Raw genomic sequence first — 22,533 nt, forward strand, 5'->3', positions numbered from 1 at the left:
AGGAGCGCCAAGATTGGCCATTAATTACAAACCTCTCAACATGGTTTTAAAATGGATTAGGTACCCAATACCTAACAAAAGAGACCTTTTAAAAAGGACTTTTAAAGCAAATGTTTACAACAAATTTGATATGAAATTGGGTTTTTGGCAAATTCATATTTCTGAGAAAGATAAGTATAAAACTGCTTTCAACGTCCCTTTTGGACAGTATGAATGGAATGTCATGCCATTTGGGCTCAAGAATGCCCCCTCAGAATTTCAAAATATTATGAATTCCATTTTTAATGACTATTCTTACATGTCTATTGTTTATATAGATGATGTGTTGATCTTCTTTGAGAACATTGATTCCCATTTCAAACACCTCAATATTTTCTTCAAGATTGTTAAGAAAAATGGGTTAGTCGTCAGAGCCAAGAAAATGGTGCTCTTCGAAACTACCATCAGATTTTTGGGTCATGATCTTTACCAAGGTTCTTATAAACCTATTTGCAGAGCCATTGAGTTCTCATCCAAATTTTCAGATAAAACCCAACTTCAGAGGTTCTTAGGAAGTCTCAATTATGTAGCTGATTTCATTCCGAAAGTCAGACAAGTTTGTGAGCATTTATACAAAAGACTTAGAAAAAACCCGGTTCCATGGAGTACTGAACAAACTCAAGTTGTCATTCGTGTCAAAGCATTAGTATAAAGTATCCCATGCCTAGGAATCCCCAACCCTGATGCATTTATGATTGTTGAAACTGATGCTTCAGATACAGGTTATGGAGGAATTCTAAAACAAAAAGTAGATCTTGAATCTACAGAGCAACTTGTTCGTTTTACATCCAAAATCTGGAATTCCGTACAAAAAAAATTATTCAACTATTAAAAAGGAAGATTTGTCTATAGTACTATGTATTACAAAACTTCAAGACGACCTGATTAACAAAGAATTTTTACTAAGAGTAGACTGCAAGTCTGCTAAAGAAATACTGCAAAAAGATGTTAAAAATCTTATTTCAAAACAAATATTTGCAAGATGGAAAGCTATACTATCTAGCTTTGATTTCAAAATTGATTTCATCAAAGGAGAAGATAATTCTCTACCAGATTTTCTAACTCGTGAATTCTTGCAAGGAAAGCATGAGGCCCTGTAGGACTATCAATCCTTTCGATATCTTCAGTGATAACAAAGTCACATGTCAAGAAAATACCATTATTACAAATATGAGCTTTAGATGAGCCCCAAGGCAAGTAAACTCCCAATTTTGCCAATTTTCGTGTGCGATAGTTCACCATCTTTTTTGGTGATCCAAAATTCCGACCTCATTTTTATCGAAATTATGCATGGACGTCCGTTAAGACCTTATGTATGGAGCCAGTTAGCCCTCATGGCTAAAATGACCCATTTTCAAGGTCAAATGAGCCCCGAAGCAAGTAAACACCCCATTTTGACGATTATCGTGTGTGATAGATCACCATCTTTTTTGGTGATTCAGAATTATGACCTCATTTTTGTTTAAATTTATCATAGACGTCCGTTAAGACCTTAGCTATGGAGCCAGTTGGCCCTCACGGCCAAAAAGGCCCATTTTCAAGGTCAAACAATCCCCGGAGCAAGTAAACCCTCAATTTTACCAATTTTTATGTGCAATAGTACACCATCTTTTATGGTGATCCGGAGTTCCGACCTCATTTATGTCGAAATTTTTCAGGGACGTTTGATAAGACCTTAGTTATGGAGCCAATTGGCCCTCACGGTCAAAACGTCCCATTTTCAAGGTCAAACAAGCCCCAGAGCAGGTAAAACCCCAATTTTGCCAATTTTCATGTGCTATAGTCCATGGATTATTTGGTGATCCGAAATTTCGACCTCATTTTTGCTGAAATATTTCATGGACATCCACGGACAAAACGGTCCATTTTCAAGGTCAAACAATCCCCGGAGCAGGTAAACACCCCATTTTGCCAATTTCATATGCTATAGTGCATGGATTTTTTGGTGATCCGAAATTTTGATCTTATTTTTGCAGAAATTTTATATGGACATTCATTAAGACCTTACCTATGGAGCCAATTGGCCCTCACGGCCAAAACGGCCCATTTTCAAGGTCAAACGAAACCCAGAGCAAGTAAATTCCCTATTTTCCCAATTTTCGTGTGCTATAGTTCACCATCTTTTTTGGTGATCCAAAATTTCAACCTCATTTTTGACAAAATTTTACATGGACATCCGTTAATATCTTAGCTATGGAGCCAGTTGGCCCTCACGGCCAAAATAACCCATTTTCAAAGTCAAACGAGTCCTGGAGCAGGTAAACCCATATTTGGCCAATTTTCGTGTGCTATAACTCACCATATTTTTTGGTGATCCGTAATTCCGACCTCATTTTTGTCAAAATTTTACATGGACATCTGTTAAGACCTTAGCTATGGAGCCAGTTGTCCCTCATGGCCAAAACGGCCTATTATCAAGGTCAAACGATCCCCGGAGCAGGTAAATCCCTCATTTTGCCGAATTTCATGTGCTATAGTCCATGAATTTTTTGGTGACCGGATTTCCAACCTCACTTTTGCTAAAATTACTCATGGACGCCCGTTAAGACCTTAGTTATGGATCCAATTGGCCCTCACAGCCAAAACGGCCCATTTTCAAGGTCAAACGATCCCCAGAGCAGGTAAACCTCCCATTTTTCCAATTTTTGTGTGCTATAGTCCATGGATTTTTTGGTGATTCGGAATTTCGACCTTATTTTTGCCAAAATTTTAATGGACGTTCGCTAAGACCTTAGTATGGAGACAGTTGGCCCTCATGGCCAAAACGGCCCATTTTTAAGGTCAAACAAGCCCCGGAGCAGGTAAACCCCCCATTTTGCCGATTTTCGTGTGCTATGGTTCACTATCTTTTTTAGTGATCTAGAATTTCGAAGTCATTTTTGCCAAAAAAAATCATGGACGTCTATTAAGACCTTAGCTATGGAGTCAGTGTGCCCTGACGGCCAAAACGGCCCATTTTTAAAGTCAAACGACCCCCGAAGCAGGTAAACCCCCTATTTTGTTGATTTTCGTGTGATGTAGTTAACTATCTTTTTTTGTGATCCAGAATTCCGATGTCATTTTTGCCCAAATTTTTTATGGACGTTCGTTAAGACCTCAACTATGGAGCCAATTGGCACTGACGGCCAAAACAGCCCATTTTCAAGGTCAAATGAGCCTCGGAGCAAGTAAACCCCCCATTATGTCGATTTTTGTGTGCTATAGTCCATAGATTTTTTGGTGATCTGGATTTTCGATGTCATTTTTGCCAAAAAATTTCATAGACATCCGCTAAGACCTTAATTATAAAGCCAGTTAGCCCTGACAGCGAAAACGGCCCATTTTCAATGTCAAACGAACCCCAGAGCAGGTAAACCCCCCTATTTTCGCCGATTTTTGTGTGCTATAGTTCACCATCTTTTTTGGTGATCCAGAATTCCGACGTCATTTTTGCCAAAAAAAATTCATGTACGTCCGTTAAGACCTTAGCTCCGGAGTCAGTTGCCCCTGATGGCCAAAAAGGCCCATTTTCAAGGTCAAACGAGCCCCAAACCAGGTAAACCCCCCATTTTGCCAATTTTCATGTGCTATAGTTCACCATCTTTTTTGGTGATCCAGAATTCCGACGTCATTTTTGCCAAAAATTTTCATTGACATCCGTTAAGACCTTAGTTATGGAGCCAGTTGGCCCTGACGGCCAAAACGGCCCATTTTCAAGGTCAAACGAGCCCCGGAGCAGGTAAACCCCCATTTTGCAAATTTTCGTGTGCTATAATAGTTCAACATATTTTTTGGTGATCCGGAATTCTGACTTCATTTTTTGCCAAATTTTTTCATGGACGTCCGTTAAGGCTTTAGCTATGAAGCCAGTTGTACCTGACGGCCAAAACATCCCATTTTTAAGATCAAACGATCCCCGGAGTAGGTAAACACCCCTCATTTTGTCAATTTTCGTGTGCTATATAGTTCACCATCTTTTTTGGTGATTCAGAATTTCGACGTCATTATTGCCAAAATTTTCATGGACGTCCGTTAAGACCTTAATTATGGGGCCAGTTGGCCCTGACGGCCAAAACGACCCATTTTCAAGGTCAAACGAACCTCGGAGCAGGTAAACCAACCCCTCCCCCATTTTGCCAATTTTCGTGTGTTATAGTTCACCATCTTTTTTGGTAATCCGGAATTTCGACGTTATTTTTACCAAAATTTTTCATGGACTTCTGTTAAGACCTTAGCTATGGAGCCAGTTGTCCTGACGGCCAAAACGACCCATTTTCAAGGTCAAACGAGCCCCGGAGTAGGTAAACCCCCCATTTTACCAATTTTTGTGTACTATAGTTCACCATATTTTTTGGTGATCCGAAATTCTGACGTCATTTTTGCTAAAAAATTTCATGGACGTCCGTTAAGACCTTAACTACGGAGCTACTTGTCCCTGACGGCCAAAACGGCCCAATTTCAAGGTCAAACGATCCCCAAAGCAGGTAAACCCCTCATTTTGCTAATTTTCGTGTGCTATAGTTCACCATCTTTTTTGGTGATCCAAAATTCCGACGTCATTTTTGCCAAAAAAATTCATAGACGTCCATTAATACTTTAGTTATGGAGTCACTTGACCCTAACGGCCAAAACGGCCCATTTTCAAGGTCAAACGAGCCCCGGAGTAGGTAAACCCCCCATTTTGCCAATTTTTGTGTGCTATAGTCCATGGATTTTTCGGTGATCCAAAATTCGGATGTTATTTTTCAAAATTTTCTTGGACGTCCATTAAGACCTTAACTATGGAGCCAGTTACCCCTGATGGCCAAAACGGACCATTTTCAAGGTCAAATGACCCCCGGAGCAGGTAAACCCCCCATTTTGCCTATTTTCGTGTGTTATAGTTTACCATATTTTTTCGTGATCCGGAATTCCGACGTCATTTTTGCCAAAAATTTTCATGGACGTCCTTTAAGACTTTAGTTATGGAGACAGTTGGCCCTAACTGCCAAAACGGCCCATTTTCAAGGTCAAACTATCCCCGGAGTAGGTAAACCCCACATTTTGCCGATTTTCGTGTGCTATAGTTCACCATCTTTCGAGTCCCGACATGTACGCTCACACTCGAACCCTTCTCAAAAGATTAAGTTCGGTCGGCGATCCACCAATAAGGGGGATCCCACCAGCCCCAATGTGGAAATGACCGAATTTACTGTTTTACGTGTGGTATAGTCCATGGATTTTTTGTGATAATGAACTCGTCTTGTTTTTGGCCGAAATTTTTTATGGGTTTCCATTAAGACCTTATTAATGGCATGAATTGGTCCGGAGGGGCAAACAGACGTATTTTCAAGTTCAAAATAGCCCCAATGCAGTAAGACCATCACCAAGAGCTTGTTCAACTAACTAACTAACATGTTTAGGGTTCAGAAGAGTTTTTCAAGATGAGCTAGTTTGTTTTACATGAATATTAAGGTAAGTGTTGATTTTTTTACTGTATTAAATAGAAAATGGGCCAAAAGTTGAGATAGTGACTTCATGAAAATTTTAAATTGTATACCATGGAGTGGATTGATTTATTGTACTTGAGCCAAGAATCCTCCCAAAACATCCTCCTTACCTCCACGGGGAGGGATAGGTCTGCTACATTCAACCCTCCAAAACCCCACTTCTAGGATTTCTGGGTATGTTGTTGTAGTTGTTGTATCCGAAAAGAATGGATAGATTGGTGATTCTTTTAGTTGTAGAACATTGAGAAAACATTAAAGAGTGCAGGAGAAATGCCTTTTTTCTAACTTATAACCTTCATGTTATATTCTGTGTATCATTTACCAAAGTTGTTGAATGTGGGAAGAAAGCATCTTGATCTGAATATTTTGAGTCTTGGATGCTTTCATAATGCTTCAATGAGCATTTTAACTTAATGGGAAGTAATGCAGAAATTTTTCAGAATGACATAAGTTGTCTTAAGCATGTGAAATTACTAATGAATGAGCTGATGACATAATGCTTTGAGGATCTTTCTTTAAACTAAGTGCATGGATTTCTTTTTATGTTACTTTATTCAAGAAGAAGTTGCATTACTAACAAAGCATTTACTTCTGCAGATTCTTGGGGTGCAAAGAAGAAGGCGACCAATTAACTCGTCTACGTACATCCTACCCTTCCTAAACCCCACTTATGGGATTACATTGGGTATATTGTTGTTGTTGAATATGGAAGTTGAGTATTGGAACTATGCGAGTTCTTTTTTAATTAGTTGTTAGTATTTCTAGTTGAAGCAAAAGAAAGCAATAAAAACATTACTAATCTTCATTCATGACATGGGGTTAAAGGTTGTTAGGGCTTAACATATAGTTATCTACACAAAACTGTAACTCAAAATCTTTAATTCAATCTTTCAACCAATATCTATCAGCCTTACCATCTCCGCCATGCTGCTAGTTGTCTTGTTCAATATTGGTTCCATAACTTTGCGACACTCTGACTGAAACCAACGTGTATCGTTCGATCATCAATTAGAGCATTATCCATCTTAAAATATGCTAAACTCACATGCCTCTTTGTCCTTGAACTCAATGAAACCATAACAATGGCTATACCCAGTCTTATAATTTCAGCAGATGCCACGGTTCCAAAGCGTGAGAAGATTGTTTATAGGTCTTCGTCTTCAGTTACCGAATTCAAATTACAAACCCAGAGCACATTGTTGTCACGGGGTTTTATCTCAGCATAAGGAAGGTCCCTTGTCACGGGGTCTAGTTCCTCATCCATTGGCCCCCAATCATATTCCTCTAGTCCAACATCAACATCAATCTCCGCATCTGGAATCAAGTAACTTAATTGGAAAGGATCAACCAATATGTGAGTGTGTTTGATTTGGATATTTTGAAAAGGCTTGCCCTTGTCATCCACATAAGCTTTCATTGAATGAGTCGAATCCTTCTCCATTCTCTTCAAAAACAGTATCAAGGTAGTCCAGAACTGTGATATAGAACTGATTAGCATTTAGATTCTTCTCCGCTATGGCTACAATACCTCTCCTTGAATGCTCTAAATCCGAATGAATCTCATCATCTCCGGATCCTGTTGGATCTCCAATGGAATTCTTCCAAAGACAGCCCTCGTAATAATTAATTTTGCACAACTTCAAAAACTGGACATTGATCAGTAAGCAAGTCTATTACCATGTCTCCCAAACTTGTCCTTAGATTTGGGAAAAGGGACAGTGGGGAAGGCTATTTTAATTTATTTAATCCTAATATAATTTGGATGGCAAAATAATAAGTACTCCCTCGTCCCACATATCACTTTTCTTTTTACCACGGTATCTTTTTTATACTTTCTTCTTCTCTAATGGCCTGAATTGGACCCATAATAATTAAAATTCACGATACAAATCAAAAGCATAGTGCTGTTAAAATACAAACGGAAAAAACTGGACATGAAAACATTAAAATTGAAAATCCTCAAGTTAAGATTAAAAAACTTCACAGCTAGCTTGTGTTTTGAGCATTGCAGTCTTTGCTTCTGCATCTCCTAGTATGTGCTTGTTCTGAAGCTAAGGTCTTTTGTTCTTCCAAGAGGGTAAGTTGATTTTCAACTTTTGGGCTAGTTGTTGATTTTGTCAAATAGTACTGAACTTCAGAGACCCTCGAACTCACTTTCAATAGCTACAACCTAAAATGGCAGTAACTCTTGCTTCCTTGGATTTAACCAGGTCCTGAAGCTTGTTTTGCAACAGCAATATATTCTGCTTTAGGCCAACCATTTCAGACTCCAAAAAGTTAAGAGAAGGTTGAGCACCATCCCTGCACAGATGTGCTAGGTCGAGGAAAATCTGAGTCATCTGAAGGCGTGCGTATGCACAAACAAATTTGGATTATTTATGCTACCTTTCACTGACTTAAAAGACTTGATGTTATCGATCCTACAATAATGCTAGCATATATTTCTTGAGTGACGGACGTCCAAATAGGCAAATGTCAAACATAAGTACCATCCTCTTAGCATATCAATTCAACCACCTTGTGCAACATACACAACATATTTATGAGGTTTACATTGGTCTTTATCATTTAAGCACAAGTAAAATTGAAATGTTCAACAAGAACTAAGGATGTACCTCTTGCCACCGCAGCTTGGAAGCTGAATAATGATACAGTCAGAGGATCGTGATCAGTGGATGAACCTTGATTCTCACTCTTCTCTTCCTTAATCTCCCATGGAGATTCAGCAGCTACATCTATGTGACCAGCCTTAACGTGGCTTTGTTATTTGCCGGTGTTTCCTCCCTTTGTGCTTTCTTGTCTTTTGTCTTCTTCTCGGAAATTTTGACTACTTTGAGTTACCATCTCCACCATGTTGCTTGTTGCCTTTTTTCTGCTGTTTGATGGCATCAACAGAACCATTATTGAAAACGGCCACTGCCTCTTTTGTTTCTAGGTCGATATTGGGACCATAACTTTGCTACTCTGACTGAAATCAACTCGTATCTATCCTTCGATCATCAATTTGAGTATTATCCATCTTAAAATATGCTTGCTCACAGGACTCCTTGTCCTCGAACTCGATGAAAGCATAACAGCGACTGTCCCCCAGTCTTGTGATCTTTGATAATTTCAGCAGATGTCACGGTTCCAAAGCGTAAGAAGATTATACACCGTGCTTCCTCTTCAGTTGACGGATTTAATTTACAAAGAAAGAGCACATTGTCTCAGCATCAGGAATGTCTCCTACACTTTCAAGTATTACTGCTCGGGAGTGCTTCCTTCTCTTCACGAACACCTAATTCCTCATCCTTTGGCATCCAATCATCGTCTAGTCGCACATCATCATCAATCTCATCTTTCGGCTTTCTTTCAGGTGAAGCATGGAATCAAGTCGGCTAACTGGGAAGGATCATACAATATGTAAGTGCGTTTGGTTTGGATATTTTGATAAGGCTTGCCCTTGTCATCCAAATCTATTTGACCTCAAATTGGCTAAGTTTATTCAAAACAACTTACAATACTCATTATTTCTCAAAGAATGACGTTGCTTTTTTGGGAGTTTTGAGTTTACAAAAAAAAAGAAATTCAAAAATATTAAAACTCATTGTATGTATTAGTTCATAAATATTACAAAATATGACTAACAAACAGTTTAACCTCAATTTTCTGAATCATTCGTGACAATCTAGTGAACATAACTCATTGCCTATACTAAATTGATGCCTCTTTTTTGAAATTTATGAGCCACGGAACAAAAAATACAAAATCATTTCAACTTTCTCGTGCATATTAAATCCACATTTTTTTTAGAATATGATTGACCCACTCTATTTGAGGCCAAACTTTTTTAGGTCCACTCATGACAACATAGCAAACAATCCTCACTGCGTTTTAAAAAAAAAAATATTACCGCTATCGTACTTCCAGGGACTCTCTTGTCAAGGAGCAACCAGTTCCTTGTTTCGTTCTTACTTCCCACGATAAGTTCATAAAACACTATTGAAGATTGTACATAGAAGATAATTAATTCTATTAATGATAAAAATGTTCCCTTTTTACAATTAATGAGATGACGTCTACAAGTAGTTCAAAACTGATGCTGAAACTTCAATTAATCTTTCAGCCATGTGGTGGTGGAATCCAACACGCTAAACTATAACCCATCCAACAGGGCATCCCTAACATTCCTAATTTTTTTTTTTCCTTCTATTCCTTTTTGTTAATCCTCATTTACATAACTAAATCCTATTTTCTTACATCTACTCATGTACAGTGTCTAATCCCCGAGAACCCTCTTCTAGACCACGTGAAGACTAGAATCAATGGACCATCCATCTTCCTTCTATTGGCTTAGAGACTTCCAGCCACCATGCATGAATGAGATTTAGCAAGCATGGGTCCCCAGAACAAAGCAGAGCTTGCTTCATCCATTTGCAAAGGACAGAACATCCTTTCTCCTCTTTCTATACCTGTTAATGGTTGAGGGGGGGAAATTAGGTATGCCTACCAATCCAAACATCACAAGATTAGACAGAATCTTAGAGAATGAAATGTATCAGACAATTTCTTGCCCATGGAAAAAGGGGAGTGGAACAAGTTATATGAAGGAACTTACCGAGCATTTCAACTGCAAATTTATCAGTCAACCAGCTCTTAGACAGATATGAGGTCCACACAGAATCTTTTTGGGGAGATGCTTGGGACCCACAAGTAATGATCAAGAGATCAAACCCAAACTGGGCCATCAATGCAAAATTATAAAGTTTCAAGACTTATCGAAGCTTTAGTAAAAACAGAGAGAACAAAAGGTGCCTCTTCACCAGGATGTATTGTAGTAGGCACTATTGTGTAACCCTTTGGGTCGGGATCTAGGACCATCTCACATGATATTTCTCGAGAATTTACATAGTCTGTCCCACCAACAGATTCATGTAAATAGATGTTATATGCAGCACGTCTACCACGAGTTTTCAGTATCCTCATCCCAATATAGAACATCATTGAATCATGGCTTGATTGATAATTCCTGAAACCAGCTGTTGTCCTTGAGAAACTCACACCCTAAAATAGCGTTCTGATTAGTATATATGATCAACCAAAAGATAATGTCAATAAGCAACAACTCTATTCCAGATTAATCACAATAGTGAACCTGAGTTAAGGTGATAAAAACGTGAATGGGCAAGGAAGCATCAGGACCACTTGCTCTTAGTCGATATTGGGGATTCTGATGCCATGTGTCATAGTCCTGGCAGCCTCCAGCACTGTAACCTCTCCATTGACCATGGATAGAGTAGCGCATCTCTGGTGGGTAGACACGACAAACATATATAGACCTAAAATGTATTTGGAAATCTTGCCAAGACATCCAGAAAATTCCATCGTTTGCCTGTTTAGAACAAAACAGGAAAAATAAGCGACATCCAGTAAAAAGTTGTATAAGCATAACCCTTCACTACTTTTCTTGATGAACAAAAGGACCAGAATGTGGAAAACCCAAGGAAACAGAATCAGATAAGTGGGTTCTCTCGTCCCTCCAGAAGCAATTGTAAGAGGTGATTATGAACACAATGGGAAACTTCCATATACAAGAGATCTACCAAAAAAACAGGGAGCATACAAAAATGAATGGTCCTCTACAAAAAAAATAATCAATTTCCAGTACAAATAGGAATCTTATGGGTGCACCAAAATGAAATTAAAGGTAACAGACTATTCTTCACATGTACAAAATCAAAAGTTTGTTTCCTTCAAAAGCTCTCCTATTTCACTCACGAAACTACCCATATAAGAGTAAATGGAGCAAAATCCCACACCATGTTTCTCCTCTTCCATCTTCCAACGGCCCAGCTGAATAGAACATCCTTCACTGTTCCTCACATTCCATCATTGATCCTCCCATTCAACCCTGTCTAGCGATTGGTATTCCACTAATGATATTTTTTGTGCCACAATATCTCAAGCTATTTTCTACAATAATGGAGGGTGGCAAAGAAATTACTATTCACGAAACAGTGTGATAGCAGTTTCGCTGTTTGCAAAGCAGTACAGCAATCCTTTAGTGGTACCATAAATTAGATTATTAGTTATATTATGTCACTTTTACGACTCCATTTATATAATTGGGTTGATAATTATTTACTTAACTGTAGATTACCGATCAACTCAAAAATATTAATGGAAAGTGACCAGAAATAACTTAATAAAAAATGTATATTCTCACCATTTAATTTGCAAATAAATAGCTTACCCTCGTGAAAAGAACAAATAGATTGTAGCCTCATTCTGGTCCCAAAAACCATGTGAACTACACTTCATTCACATCAAGGCATGCCTTTTCTTGTGAAATAGTAAATATTTATATACATGGGCTATGGAGTTAGCTTCAATCCTATCAAAATGTAACTCTATTAAGTCTCTTTTGGTCATTATTATTTCACCAGTGAATAATAATGACCAACAATAATTTAAAAACTATTTTATTTTGACAAGGTAAATAATTTTATTAACAATTGGGAGAACCCCTTGCACAAACAACATAACAAAAAAGAGAAACCAACATCAAAAAATAGTTCTCAAAGAAACAAAACCAATTTTCAACACAAATAGGGATTTCATGGTAACACCAAGGGGAAACTAGAAATGAAAGAGTACTTTGCAATCATATAATCTCTTGTTCAACTCCTTCAAGCGCTATCCTATTTCACTCTTTCCATAAAATCCACCTAATAGATAAAGGGGCGAGATTGCAGGATTCAAACCTATGTAGAAAAACTTCAACAGATTTACAGTCACTCGGCCACTCTTCTCTTCCAGGGCCGAGGCCCCCCTCAATGGGTTCTAATTCTAAGGGGGTGTGTGTGGGTGGGTGGGTGGGTGGGGGTGGGGGTGGGGGGATGAATCAATCAAAAAGCATGCCCCTTGGAGGCTTGGACTTCTCTTCCTCCTTCACTGTGCACGACATCACCCAGTACAACCCAATGCAATAGGAGATGATCTGCATTTTGCTCTAACTTTTGCACATGAAACATGACCAACAGTGAGGGATTGTGCAAAGCCAGAAACTAGGTAAGGTGGGCTACCAAGAGTAAGGGCATACGATTGGCTGAGCAACAAATGGGAATGATAATTCTACCTCCCCACCCAAACCACTTCCCAAAAAATAAATAAGATGGGGTCTCTAGATAAACTATCAGGAGTTACTCAATCCAGAGGTATCCCAAAAGTGGAATTAGGCAGAAGAATCTTTATCCTTCCCTAAACTCTGGCTCTTAAACGAAGAATTCACTAGGTAAAATCAAAGTCAATGTCAAAAAACAGTAATTTGGAAGAGGGAGGGAGGGGAGCAACCTGTGGGACATGCTTAAGCTTGTGTTTCATCCTGTCGGTCCACTCAGGTGATGGATCAGACCAAGGGCCATTCCATTCAACTTCATTAGCCCATGGATTCCGGATCTGAACAAGCTTGTGGCCATCAACTTCTCGTACCTGAGCAGTAAAACATACAAAAGATGAATGTGTGACTGAAATTTTCTTGGCAGGTGGACAAGTCATAAGATAGAAGGATTGAATTTCTACCTGTAATATTGAATAGGCATGACCTTGGACAATACCACTGGAGGAGATATGCACATCTGAACCAGAAGGACTACCAGCGCCCAGTAGGAAACCCTCTTGTTTGAAGCGCAGCAGCTGAGACCAGAGTCTTCCACTTGCAAGATCAATCTGTGCCTCAGAACTTCTCATGTCAATCTCCTCACCAGCACCTCCGGTGAGGTCTACAAGAGCATCTTGCACAAGCCCACCCTCCAATGCCTCATATGAGCCATGAAGCTTTGCATAAGCTTTTTCTAACAAGGAGACCCACATTTCATTACCCTTCCGACTGGTGGCAAATGCTGGTTTACCAGGTGACTCGCATGGAATCCAATCATCTACCACAACAGGGACCCATTCCCCCTAAAATAAATACAGTGACAGGATTAATTTGATTTAGTGATCTTTTCAGAAAAGGCAATCATGTTTTTGTTTCTCATAGGAACAAGTATATAAATCAACTGAGATACTCTCATCAGTTTAGGATACAACATCCAAGGAGATTAACATAGAAAGGTAGCATTATCCCATGTGGAAGTCAAATGGACCATGTCTTTGATGTCAACATGCAAGGTACAAAATTCCAGGAAAGGTACTGTATACATGGATTCATTGCACAATTGATGGGAGAAGTGTGACTCTGGGAATAGTTGTGCTTTTCCCCAAGCCCAGCAGCAGTAATAAATAAAAGTTGCAGTATTAGTAAACACTATTCCCTCTGTCCCAATTTATGTGACTTACTTTCCTTTTTAGTCGGTCCCAAAAAGAATGACACATTTCTATATTAAGTAACAATTTAACTATAAAATGCCTATTTTACCCTTAATGAAATGATTTACAGCCACACAAATTTCTATCATTCATTTTGGACCACAAGTTTTAAAAGTCTTCCTTTCTTTCTTAAACTCCGTGCCGAGTCAAACTACCTCACATAAAATGGGATAGAAGGAGTATTAGTTACATACGTGCATAAGGAAAAAATGTTTTTTTCACGTAGGTTTACAATGTGAGCAAGGAAAAAGGAAATTTAGGGTAATGACCAGATTGAGGCCCATATCCACACTTGTTCCCTTGACGGACCACTCTGATCCAGGAGAAGAAGAAGACACAAAATTCCTAATTGACCAACAGTTTTTCTTTTTTTATCCAAAAAGGGAAAGGTCTGTGTACACTCTACCCTCCCCAGATCCCACATTTGAGACTACACTAGGTATGTTGTTGTACCCAAAAAAGGAGAGGAAGAGGTTAAACTTCAAAACACCATAATATTGACTAACAAAAAATCAAAACATAGATGACACAAATCAACTCAGAGGGGAAGGATGAATATGAGCAGTCTTGGTTCAGCTTCTACATCACATTTTGTGGCTGAAACTTGCACCCAAAGGACCCTATGCCCATAATATTATATCCTAAGCACACCAGTAAAATAGAGCCAATTTGGAAAATCTTAGATCAATCAGAGAAAAATGCCAATATGCACTAACACTATTTGGTGCAGATGTCTAGTGATCTTGGAATATTTCATGATCTACTAGAAAACAACAAATTAATGAAAAAGTTCAAGGTCTCACACTCTCCACTTCCAAATGTTCTCTTCTTTTTTCTTCAGATGATCTATCCCTCCAAAATCTATAATCCTAGTTGCTAGTGGGTCATCTCTATGAACTCATAGATCCTAAATTTTGAACACAGGAAATGTATCGCTTCCAAGGTGTTGTTCTAATTTTCTTCTGTTCAGAGTTCAAGAGACATATTAAAACAACTTAGAATTTAATCAATTGAAAATATCCAGCATGTTCAAGTCTGGTGGGCACTATGATGATTCTATGCCCTTTTTTAGAACACATTACGGGCACAAGTAACTGCACAAATAAAGAACCTAACCTGAATGCAGAAGCGAACTGTATATATTCCTTCTTGATTGTATTCTGGTGTAATTATGACTTCTGATATTCGTGAAACCTCAGTTAGCACAGCAACCGCACTTAGAAACCAGCAATCACCCAGACGTCCCTGATTAAACAGTACAGCATCACAGTGAGCACCTGATCTATAAAAACAATTCTAGCAACCTACTTGAGACCTGCCTCCCCGAAAAAGTAAAAGAAAAGAGCAGGCAGGAGGGGATACTTTGAGTAAACAGCGTGAAGCAAAAATATCACAACCTGGCAAACATCTGAAGAATTTGCTACTCCAGAAAATAAGCATGGGTGAGAATCCAGATGCTTCTCTTTCACTATATCAGTAGGCCTCATCCATTCAGAAACAACCTGGGATGAACTAATATCAGCTAACGCACCACAAATCATAATCGAACCTAGAAAACCAGAAAACCAATATAACTATGAGCAAAGTGCTGCCAATGGACTCACCTGCAATTTAGATGGAGGATGGTCCGGATCCATAAATAATGAGCGGTCATTGGGAGGAAACTCTTGATCAGTGAAATGTGATTCTCCTCTTGCTAAAAGAGCCTCCTTCACAGCTATTTCCACTGAAAGCATGTGTTGATTGATTTCCTTCTGTGAGTCTACTCGAGGCTTCCTCAACCTTCGAGTAAACGAATCCACATCCAACACAACTCCATCACGATCTGACCTTCTCTTCCTCCCACTTGAATATTGCCCATCCCAATCTACATCATCTCTGTCATAAAGATCTACATCCGCAGGATCACTGTCCCAACCATCAACCTAAGCAAGAAGAACCAAGTGGCAACCATGAGACAAATTCCAAAAGACAGGCAATTCCTTTTATGTTTACCTGATATGTTGAAATTAGCAACAGCAAAAATATCAATCAACTCCACCAATCTGGTTTCTTAAAGTGTTTGATTGTAGAATAAAATCCTTCAAATATCTAGACCTTGAGTATCTACATAATAAAGGGACAGAGACCTACGGACCATTTTATCAACAAATGACAGCAATTAGATGTATTGCTGGAAACAAATCATTTGAACTGAAAAACACAAACCCTAGTTGGAGAATCTGCCCATTGCCAATTATCATCCGGCAGATCAATCATGCTGTACTCAGCAGAACCCATAGCCGCAGGAAGAGCCGCAATCTCATCTTCTGTCAAGCATCTTCCCCAAAGAAATACATCCATTATGTGCACCTTTGATTCGGCTCCTTCACTATCAGACCTCCCAAATGAATCAACATCAATGGGCGGCCTTATGCCCACCCAGACATCCGTTCCCAGATCCCATATGCAACTAGCCACTCTAAGTGGTAGCCCCATCTGGTAGCCATCAAAATATCCATCCAGGTAGCAAGTTGCTTCACCCAAATCAGCATCAATAGTCAATGTTATGATATGCCACCTGGAAAATAATGTTTTTACATGTGAGACAGCCATCTGAGTCTACTCAAGACTCAAGAATGAAGGGAACAGGAAAGAAAAAAGTATGGCGCCTGTATTTTTATTTTGGGAATTTATGTACTGTATCTTGTATATTTAACACCACCTTGGTGTGTTCAAATAAAATTCATTGAATTATCAGAAAAGAATACAAGACAGAAGTCCTAAGCAATTCCAACAACCATCTTTACACAGCAATTCACACGACAACAAAGCGGAAAAGCTTGCGAACCTTCCATCTGCTATACTGGTGGCACTTATACTCCATTCCTTTACAGTAGTTTGCTTGTCAGTTTTAGTAATTAATCTAAGCCCAACTTGTCCTGCTTCAATGCCTTGCTCAGAGCCAGCCACAAGAAATTCCCAGCAAATATTCTTCTGGAACTCAGTGCCGAACAAACAAACAGGTCCAGATTCAGGCTGGACCATAACAGCAAGGGAGCAACTAATTTTTTGACATTGACACACAGAAGGATCAATCTGACCGCACCGTCGGCCACTAGTGGTGGGTTCATCATCAAGTATACACACAGCACCAGCAAGTCCAGTCTGCAACAGGAAAGATTTAAAAACAAGAAAATCAACATACAGGAATTTGGTTAAGTACCTAATCAGAAAAAAAAAATGGGGATAAGCTTGTGATTGCTTTGATGTATCATCATAAAAAGAGTGACAAGAAGAAGATAAATTCAGTTTCAGACCTATTCTAACAAATACTAGTGAGGGTTTCATAACTTTCGATGGTGAGCCCAGACTAGAGTTGTGGAGGTTTCCCTTGTCATTTTCTTCCGTCATTATCACATATCAGGTTATTTCTCATTTCTATATATGTAATGTATCTCATAGAAGCTCCATGGACTCACTGTGGATAAGTATATACAGTTCCAGAAAACAACAGAAGGATGACTCAGGTAGATACTCATCTTAGACATGTTATGCCTTTGGTCTTTTGCATGGGTATTTGATTTTTGTTATCAAAGCACTAATGATGGCAAAGGGACGCTTGGGACCCAATACATATTTTATTGATGGTTGTTACAACAGAGTTAGGTCGTGACATACTTGTGAAGGCATAAGGTAGAATTTCTCACATTTTGTTATTTTAGTTGCGCTAAGTAGAGGGTAGGGATGACCTGAAGTGCTCGACGAGATAGCTGAGCAGCACGAATACGACGTGCAATGCTTGAAACTCTTTCCCTTGCAAAAGAGTCGTCAAGAACAGAATCTCCTCCCACTGCACGAACTGCAGCTGCCATTGCTGCTGCCTCTCTATTGCCAGCATTAGGAATAGATGATATAAGCGACGCCTCTATTTCCTTCCATTTTCGTTCCTCCTTCTCAAGGAGAGCTTTCCTCCTTTCTTTACCCCTTCCTTCCTCTTCACGTCTCTGCATCAGGATTTCCTCTTCCATCTCCTTCTCCCTCATGTAACTGCAAACACCAGTTAAGCAAAATTTAGAAGAAGTCTTAACTCTATAAGTGCAGCAGAATTACCAGAACAGTCTGAGAATACTATTACCTCTCCTGTATGATTTCAAATCGCCTACGATCTTCTGGGAGCCATTTCTTTATGTCTTTGGCACTGAGATCTGAAAACCCTATGTTGTCAAGGAAAAGTCGCAGACGAACCTCGTCCTGGCAAAGCATGCTATGTTCAGCATAAAGGGGGAAAGGGAAACGAGAAGAAGAAGAAGAAGAAGATAGAGAAGCTAAAATGCAGACAAGTAGTTTGCAACACATAGTTACCTGTACCCTCTCAGCTTTAGCAGTCAAACCAAGCAAGAGAAGTAAGTAACCGCCAAACTTATCCCACATGTAAACCCATTCAGTATCAATCGCTTCCTCTAAAGCCAGAATTCGAGCATGGGCACACATTTCTCTTCGGTGACCTACATCACTAGTTGCTTCATGCCTAAGTGTCCTATTTCTTAACCTGCAGAAAATTGAGCCAGCAGCCAGTTCTTCATTTCTAAGACGGTCTCTTAATTTCATGACATCTGCTCGTGGAAGCACAAAATTGCCTCCCCTATCCCTCATCATTGTTGGATCACCAACCAATAGAGCAGCTGAGCTGGCCGACCTCTGGGGGGCAGAGTATGTTCCGGATAAAGCATTTCTGGTCTGAGCAAACCATTAACAGAATTGACATTCAGCGAGAAAATTAAAAATAAAACAAGAGGTTTATCTAGAATTTACAGGTACAAGAGTCAGAAGACACCAATCACCATGAAGGTTTCATTATTTATATCATTATTACTCTCAAGACTAATTAAAAGTATCACCAAAACAAGCAACCTTGTGTTAATGCTTATATTAAGCACATCAAAGTTCAAGCAGAGTGTAGACGTATTCACATCTCAATAGGCAGACTTCTATGGATCCATTGTGACCATTAGATATTTATAAATGGTACCAACCAGATAACACTATTTTAATAACAAATAATTGATAACTAAAATACAAAATCAATGAAATGAAAAACCTGTAAAGCACTGATGCACTCAAGCAAGATAAAATAGAACCATCCCAGAACACCCATCAAACTGAAATACATAACACGTTGATGACATCAATAATGGTACAAAAGCAAATTGCAAATTAGAATTCAAATCATGAACAAAATAGAAATCACCAAAAATTTCAAGATTTAGGTTCAAATAGTACATCAATCTAACAGCACCATATTGTTTTTAAGCCAGTTTAGGGGCATCCCCATCCAAATCTTATGCAATATTTCGATAAAATAAGTCAATGAACTATTAAATGGCAAAAAGTTCTTTGTTTTCAATTGAAAACAAGGATCACCTTCATATAGGATTGAGACCATAAACAACAATAGAAACAAAGACACTAAGTAACACCTAGGAGAAAAAACATAGAATGAAAGAGTTTATAGCTGTAATAAAAAATGATCGTACCTTCGTAGCAGATCGAGCAATTGCCTGGACCATAGTTTCTTTGCTAAGAAAATGAACAGCATCTTCCACCATCTAATATTAGAGAAAATGTTAGAAAGCAGACCAGGATATTAAAGGAAGTAGTTCAAGCAGAAGATTTTTTATGAAAACTCATCTCCAAGGTTACCATGTTGAGTATAGTATAAAAGAGTTCATGATAAAGACACCAAACACACACACAAAAAAGAGGAAGTCTATATAGCTCATTCAGTACAGTCATTCCAAGATATAGAAGCAAACCTCGAGTGTTAAACATGGACGAGAGACAGCAAAGCCAAAGGCCACAACGAGTGTAATTGCTGATACAGCAGCACCAGCAAATGGTGGATAAATTTTCAAACTGGCAACCACACCCCAGCCCTCAATAGCCAATGCAATGACATAGAGCACAAGAAATGCAGCACTGTCAACAAATGATTTCAGGTAGAATTAGCTGTCAAATCGTGCAATTTTGATAGCAACTTGAGTGGTGAAATACTTGGTAATAAAAATTCATAGGAAGAAACTGGGGTACCTCTAAAGTTAAGAGTTCACAATTTACTTTAACTATGCATTCAAGCTGCTATACACAATGTAAATCTTAAACAAGTAGAGGAAATTGACAAACCTGACATTTTTCCCAGAGTCTGCATGAGCATCATAAACATAAACAGGCAACACCCTTGGGGAGTAGACTACTATAGGAGGTGAAAGAAGGACCTGAAAGAAAAAGGGTTTTGGGAACAAAAGACGATTCACAAGCAAGAAAGACCACAAGGCAAAGATAAAACAACTCTAATAAGCAAACGATAAACATAAATAACACGATTGGGATAATTGCGGTTTTGACCCTTCAGTCATTAGTTCATTATGATTTGTCCTTGTGATATTTCACTAAGCATATTTAACCTTGAGTTAATAGAAATGTGTGTCTTTAATCCCTTCATTTAAAATATTTTATATAATTAATTACAGAATTGTGTTTCCCTCAAATAGTTTAACAATTAATAATTTGTTAAATTTGTAGACTCACATGTAGAAGGATCAAAAGTGTATCTTTCAATTAATTGAAGGTTAAATGTGCTTAACCAGATTGATACATGGACCAAAATCAGAATTTGTCAATATTTAGGGACTAAAAGCACAAATTATCCAACACACTTCAATACTTTATTTGTCGTTATTAAGTATAAGTGTATAACTTACTGTTAATGCCCTTCCAGCTACGAGAAAAAGAAATGAGAAGTAACCAACAGACGCACCAACAAAAGCCTTGTCTGAAACAGAAACATGCATTTGCCATCAATTATCAAGTACCACTATCAAACATTAGATTAAACTATCTTGAGTATCTTAAGACAGGAGAAGCGTATTTACCCTGAAACCATCCAACAAGAAATGCTGCAAGAGCTAAAAGGAATGCAAGAAAACAAACGAGTAACATTTGTATCCTTGTCAAATAAAAGTTATTTGACGCCCAATAGTGAATAACACCAATAGCTAGAACAAGAAGGAGAAGCACCAGAAGGAATGCAGCCCCTATCTGTTGAAATACAAAAGGGGAAATAAAAACATACAATGTCAAATAACTGTTTGAAACATGAAAACTACAGCAAATAGGATGATCACTTACCGCCCAGGGTTTAATTGTAACTATAATAGCTGAAATGGCTCCAAGCAAAAGAAGAAGACCAATAATTATGAACATATAAGCACCTCGAGAGAGCTTCCAATTGTCATCTTTCCTGAAAATGTTACAGATATTATGACTCCGGGGGGAAATAACTATCATCTTTAAGATAGCATTTCTAAAAATGTAAAAGCACATTCTAAATAAATATCACATACCACTTAAACAAACCAGCACCAAGAGACAATACTGCTGGAATGCATATCAATGGAAGCAAAGAAGCGAGGAAATCAGCTTTTGTTGGAATCTGGTCGGTTCTAGACCCAACAACTTCAAAGTAGGATACGCTACAGAAGGCCACAATAACAGCTTCGGGGATGAAAGAGAAGAAATTATTAGTAAAAGGCTTTTCAAAGAGAATAAAATGAACTACCAAACAAAAGGTTGTAAACCAGAGAGGCTATTACAGTATTTATTTAGTTTAAAAAAGGGAAGAGGAGAGATTAAAGTGGAAGGATTACCTGCAAATAAGCCAACACAAATAGCAGATGAGAGAGAAAACCGGTAAGTTGCGAACCAGGATATAATTGGCAGCACACCAGTAAATACCAAAGCAATTGCAGAAGCCATTGCCCAGCCAAGGAACACAGATGATGCATAAGGGGATGTAACACTGTTCCGACCACCAGTCCACCCCTTATAATCTAAATCATCCAAAGGCTTTGCAGACACTATTGCTCCAAGAGCTAAAATGGACCCAGCAAATAAGGAGATGGAAATGAAAAGAACAACACCCTGGAAACAGAATTGGCAATTATGATTCTTATAGAAAGTCATATAAGAATGTATAAGCGTGAATCCTTTGCAAGTAATGGCATATCCCACCTATAGATTGAGATTTAGAGAAGGAGGATGCAACAACAATAACTACTACTACTACGCCTCAGTCCCAAATAAGTTGAGATCAGTTATATAAATCCTTATTTCGTCATGTAAGTTCTTTCATATCATCATCATAATAAATGAAATAAAAGTACGTTGAATATATACACATAATAATAATAATGAATTTTTTTTAACTTGGTAGCTTTATAACAATAATAATTTTTAAAAAAAATCTCCTTTTTTTAAAACTGGTAAGGTTGAATTCTTCAGCATTAAGGGAATGCTGGCAACCTCCAAAAAGGGATAATTACAGATTTCCTATCAAATCTATAATCTGGTCTCTATCATCTATACAAAGCTGTTTACACCAAAAAAGTAGAGATACTATACAATTCCATTTAACTTTGTGGATGGAATTGGATATATCTTCAAAACATCTTCCATTTCTTTCTTTCCAGACTGACCACCATACACATGATGGTATTAGCTTCCACCATCTCTTTTGACTCTTACTGCCTCCCCTCCTAATCCAACAGCTCAACAGATCTGATGTATGTTCTGGCATTGTCCAGTTCATGCTTGTGATGTTGAGAAACAAGTTCCAAATTTGGGCAGGAAGAGATAGTTA

At 38.4% G+C, this 22,533-nt stretch overlaps 1 protein-coding gene and 2 pseudogenes across 2 annotated transcripts in view; all 3 read right to left on the reverse strand.

Moving 5' to 3' along the window:
- Positions 1-6,450: 6,450 nt before the first annotated feature.
- Positions 6,451-8,408, reverse strand: LOC125828420 (peptidyl-prolyl cis-trans isomerase CYP59-like; annotated as a pseudogene).
- Positions 8,408-10,234, reverse strand: LOC125828421 (peptidyl-prolyl cis-trans isomerase CYP59-like; annotated as a pseudogene).
- Positions 9,503-22,533, reverse strand: part of LOC125828706 (calpain-type cysteine protease DEK1) — a 34,439-nt gene continuing 21,408 nt past the window's right edge. Inside the window, exons 12-32 of one of the 2 annotated variants that reach the window (XM_049508045.1) lie at positions 21,542-21,815; positions 21,239-21,389; positions 21,024-21,135; positions 20,768-20,933; positions 20,597-20,667; positions 20,019-20,110; positions 19,652-19,814; positions 19,373-19,444; positions 18,201-18,575; positions 17,974-18,089; positions 17,588-17,885; positions 16,687-17,003; positions 16,065-16,416; positions 15,461-15,781; positions 15,254-15,358; positions 14,973-15,101; positions 13,068-13,448; positions 12,840-12,977; positions 10,642-10,878; positions 10,105-10,550; positions 9,503-9,958 (exon numbers count right to left, since the gene is read on the reverse strand). In XM_049508045.1, the coding sequence (XP_049364002.1) occupies positions 10,245-10,550; positions 10,642-10,878; positions 12,840-12,977; positions 13,068-13,448; positions 14,973-15,101; positions 15,254-15,358; positions 15,461-15,781; positions 16,065-16,416; positions 16,687-17,003; positions 17,588-17,885; positions 17,974-18,089; positions 18,201-18,575; positions 19,373-19,444; positions 19,652-19,814; positions 20,019-20,110; positions 20,597-20,667; positions 20,768-20,933; positions 21,024-21,135; positions 21,239-21,389; positions 21,542-21,815 (4,176 nt within the window). In that variant the 3' untranslated portion in view covers positions 9,503-9,958; positions 10,105-10,244. Of the gene's footprint in view, positions 9,993-10,104; positions 10,551-10,641; positions 10,879-12,839; positions 12,978-13,067; positions 13,449-14,972; positions 15,102-15,253; positions 15,359-15,460; positions 15,782-16,064; positions 16,417-16,686; positions 17,004-17,587; positions 17,886-17,973; positions 18,090-18,200; positions 18,576-19,372; positions 19,445-19,651; positions 19,815-20,018; positions 20,111-20,596; positions 20,668-20,767; positions 20,934-21,023; positions 21,136-21,238; positions 21,390-21,541; positions 21,816-22,533 lie in introns of both variants that reach the window. The other variant, XM_049508047.1, reaches the window with a different exon arrangement.

The sequence above is a fragment of the Solanum verrucosum genome, unplaced genomic scaffold (genome assembly GCF_900185275.1).
Source record: "Solanum verrucosum unplaced genomic scaffold, falcon-dt-bn FXZP01000273.1, whole genome shotgun sequence".
NCBI lineage: Eukaryota > Viridiplantae > Streptophyta > Magnoliopsida > Solanales > Solanaceae > Solanum > Solanum verrucosum.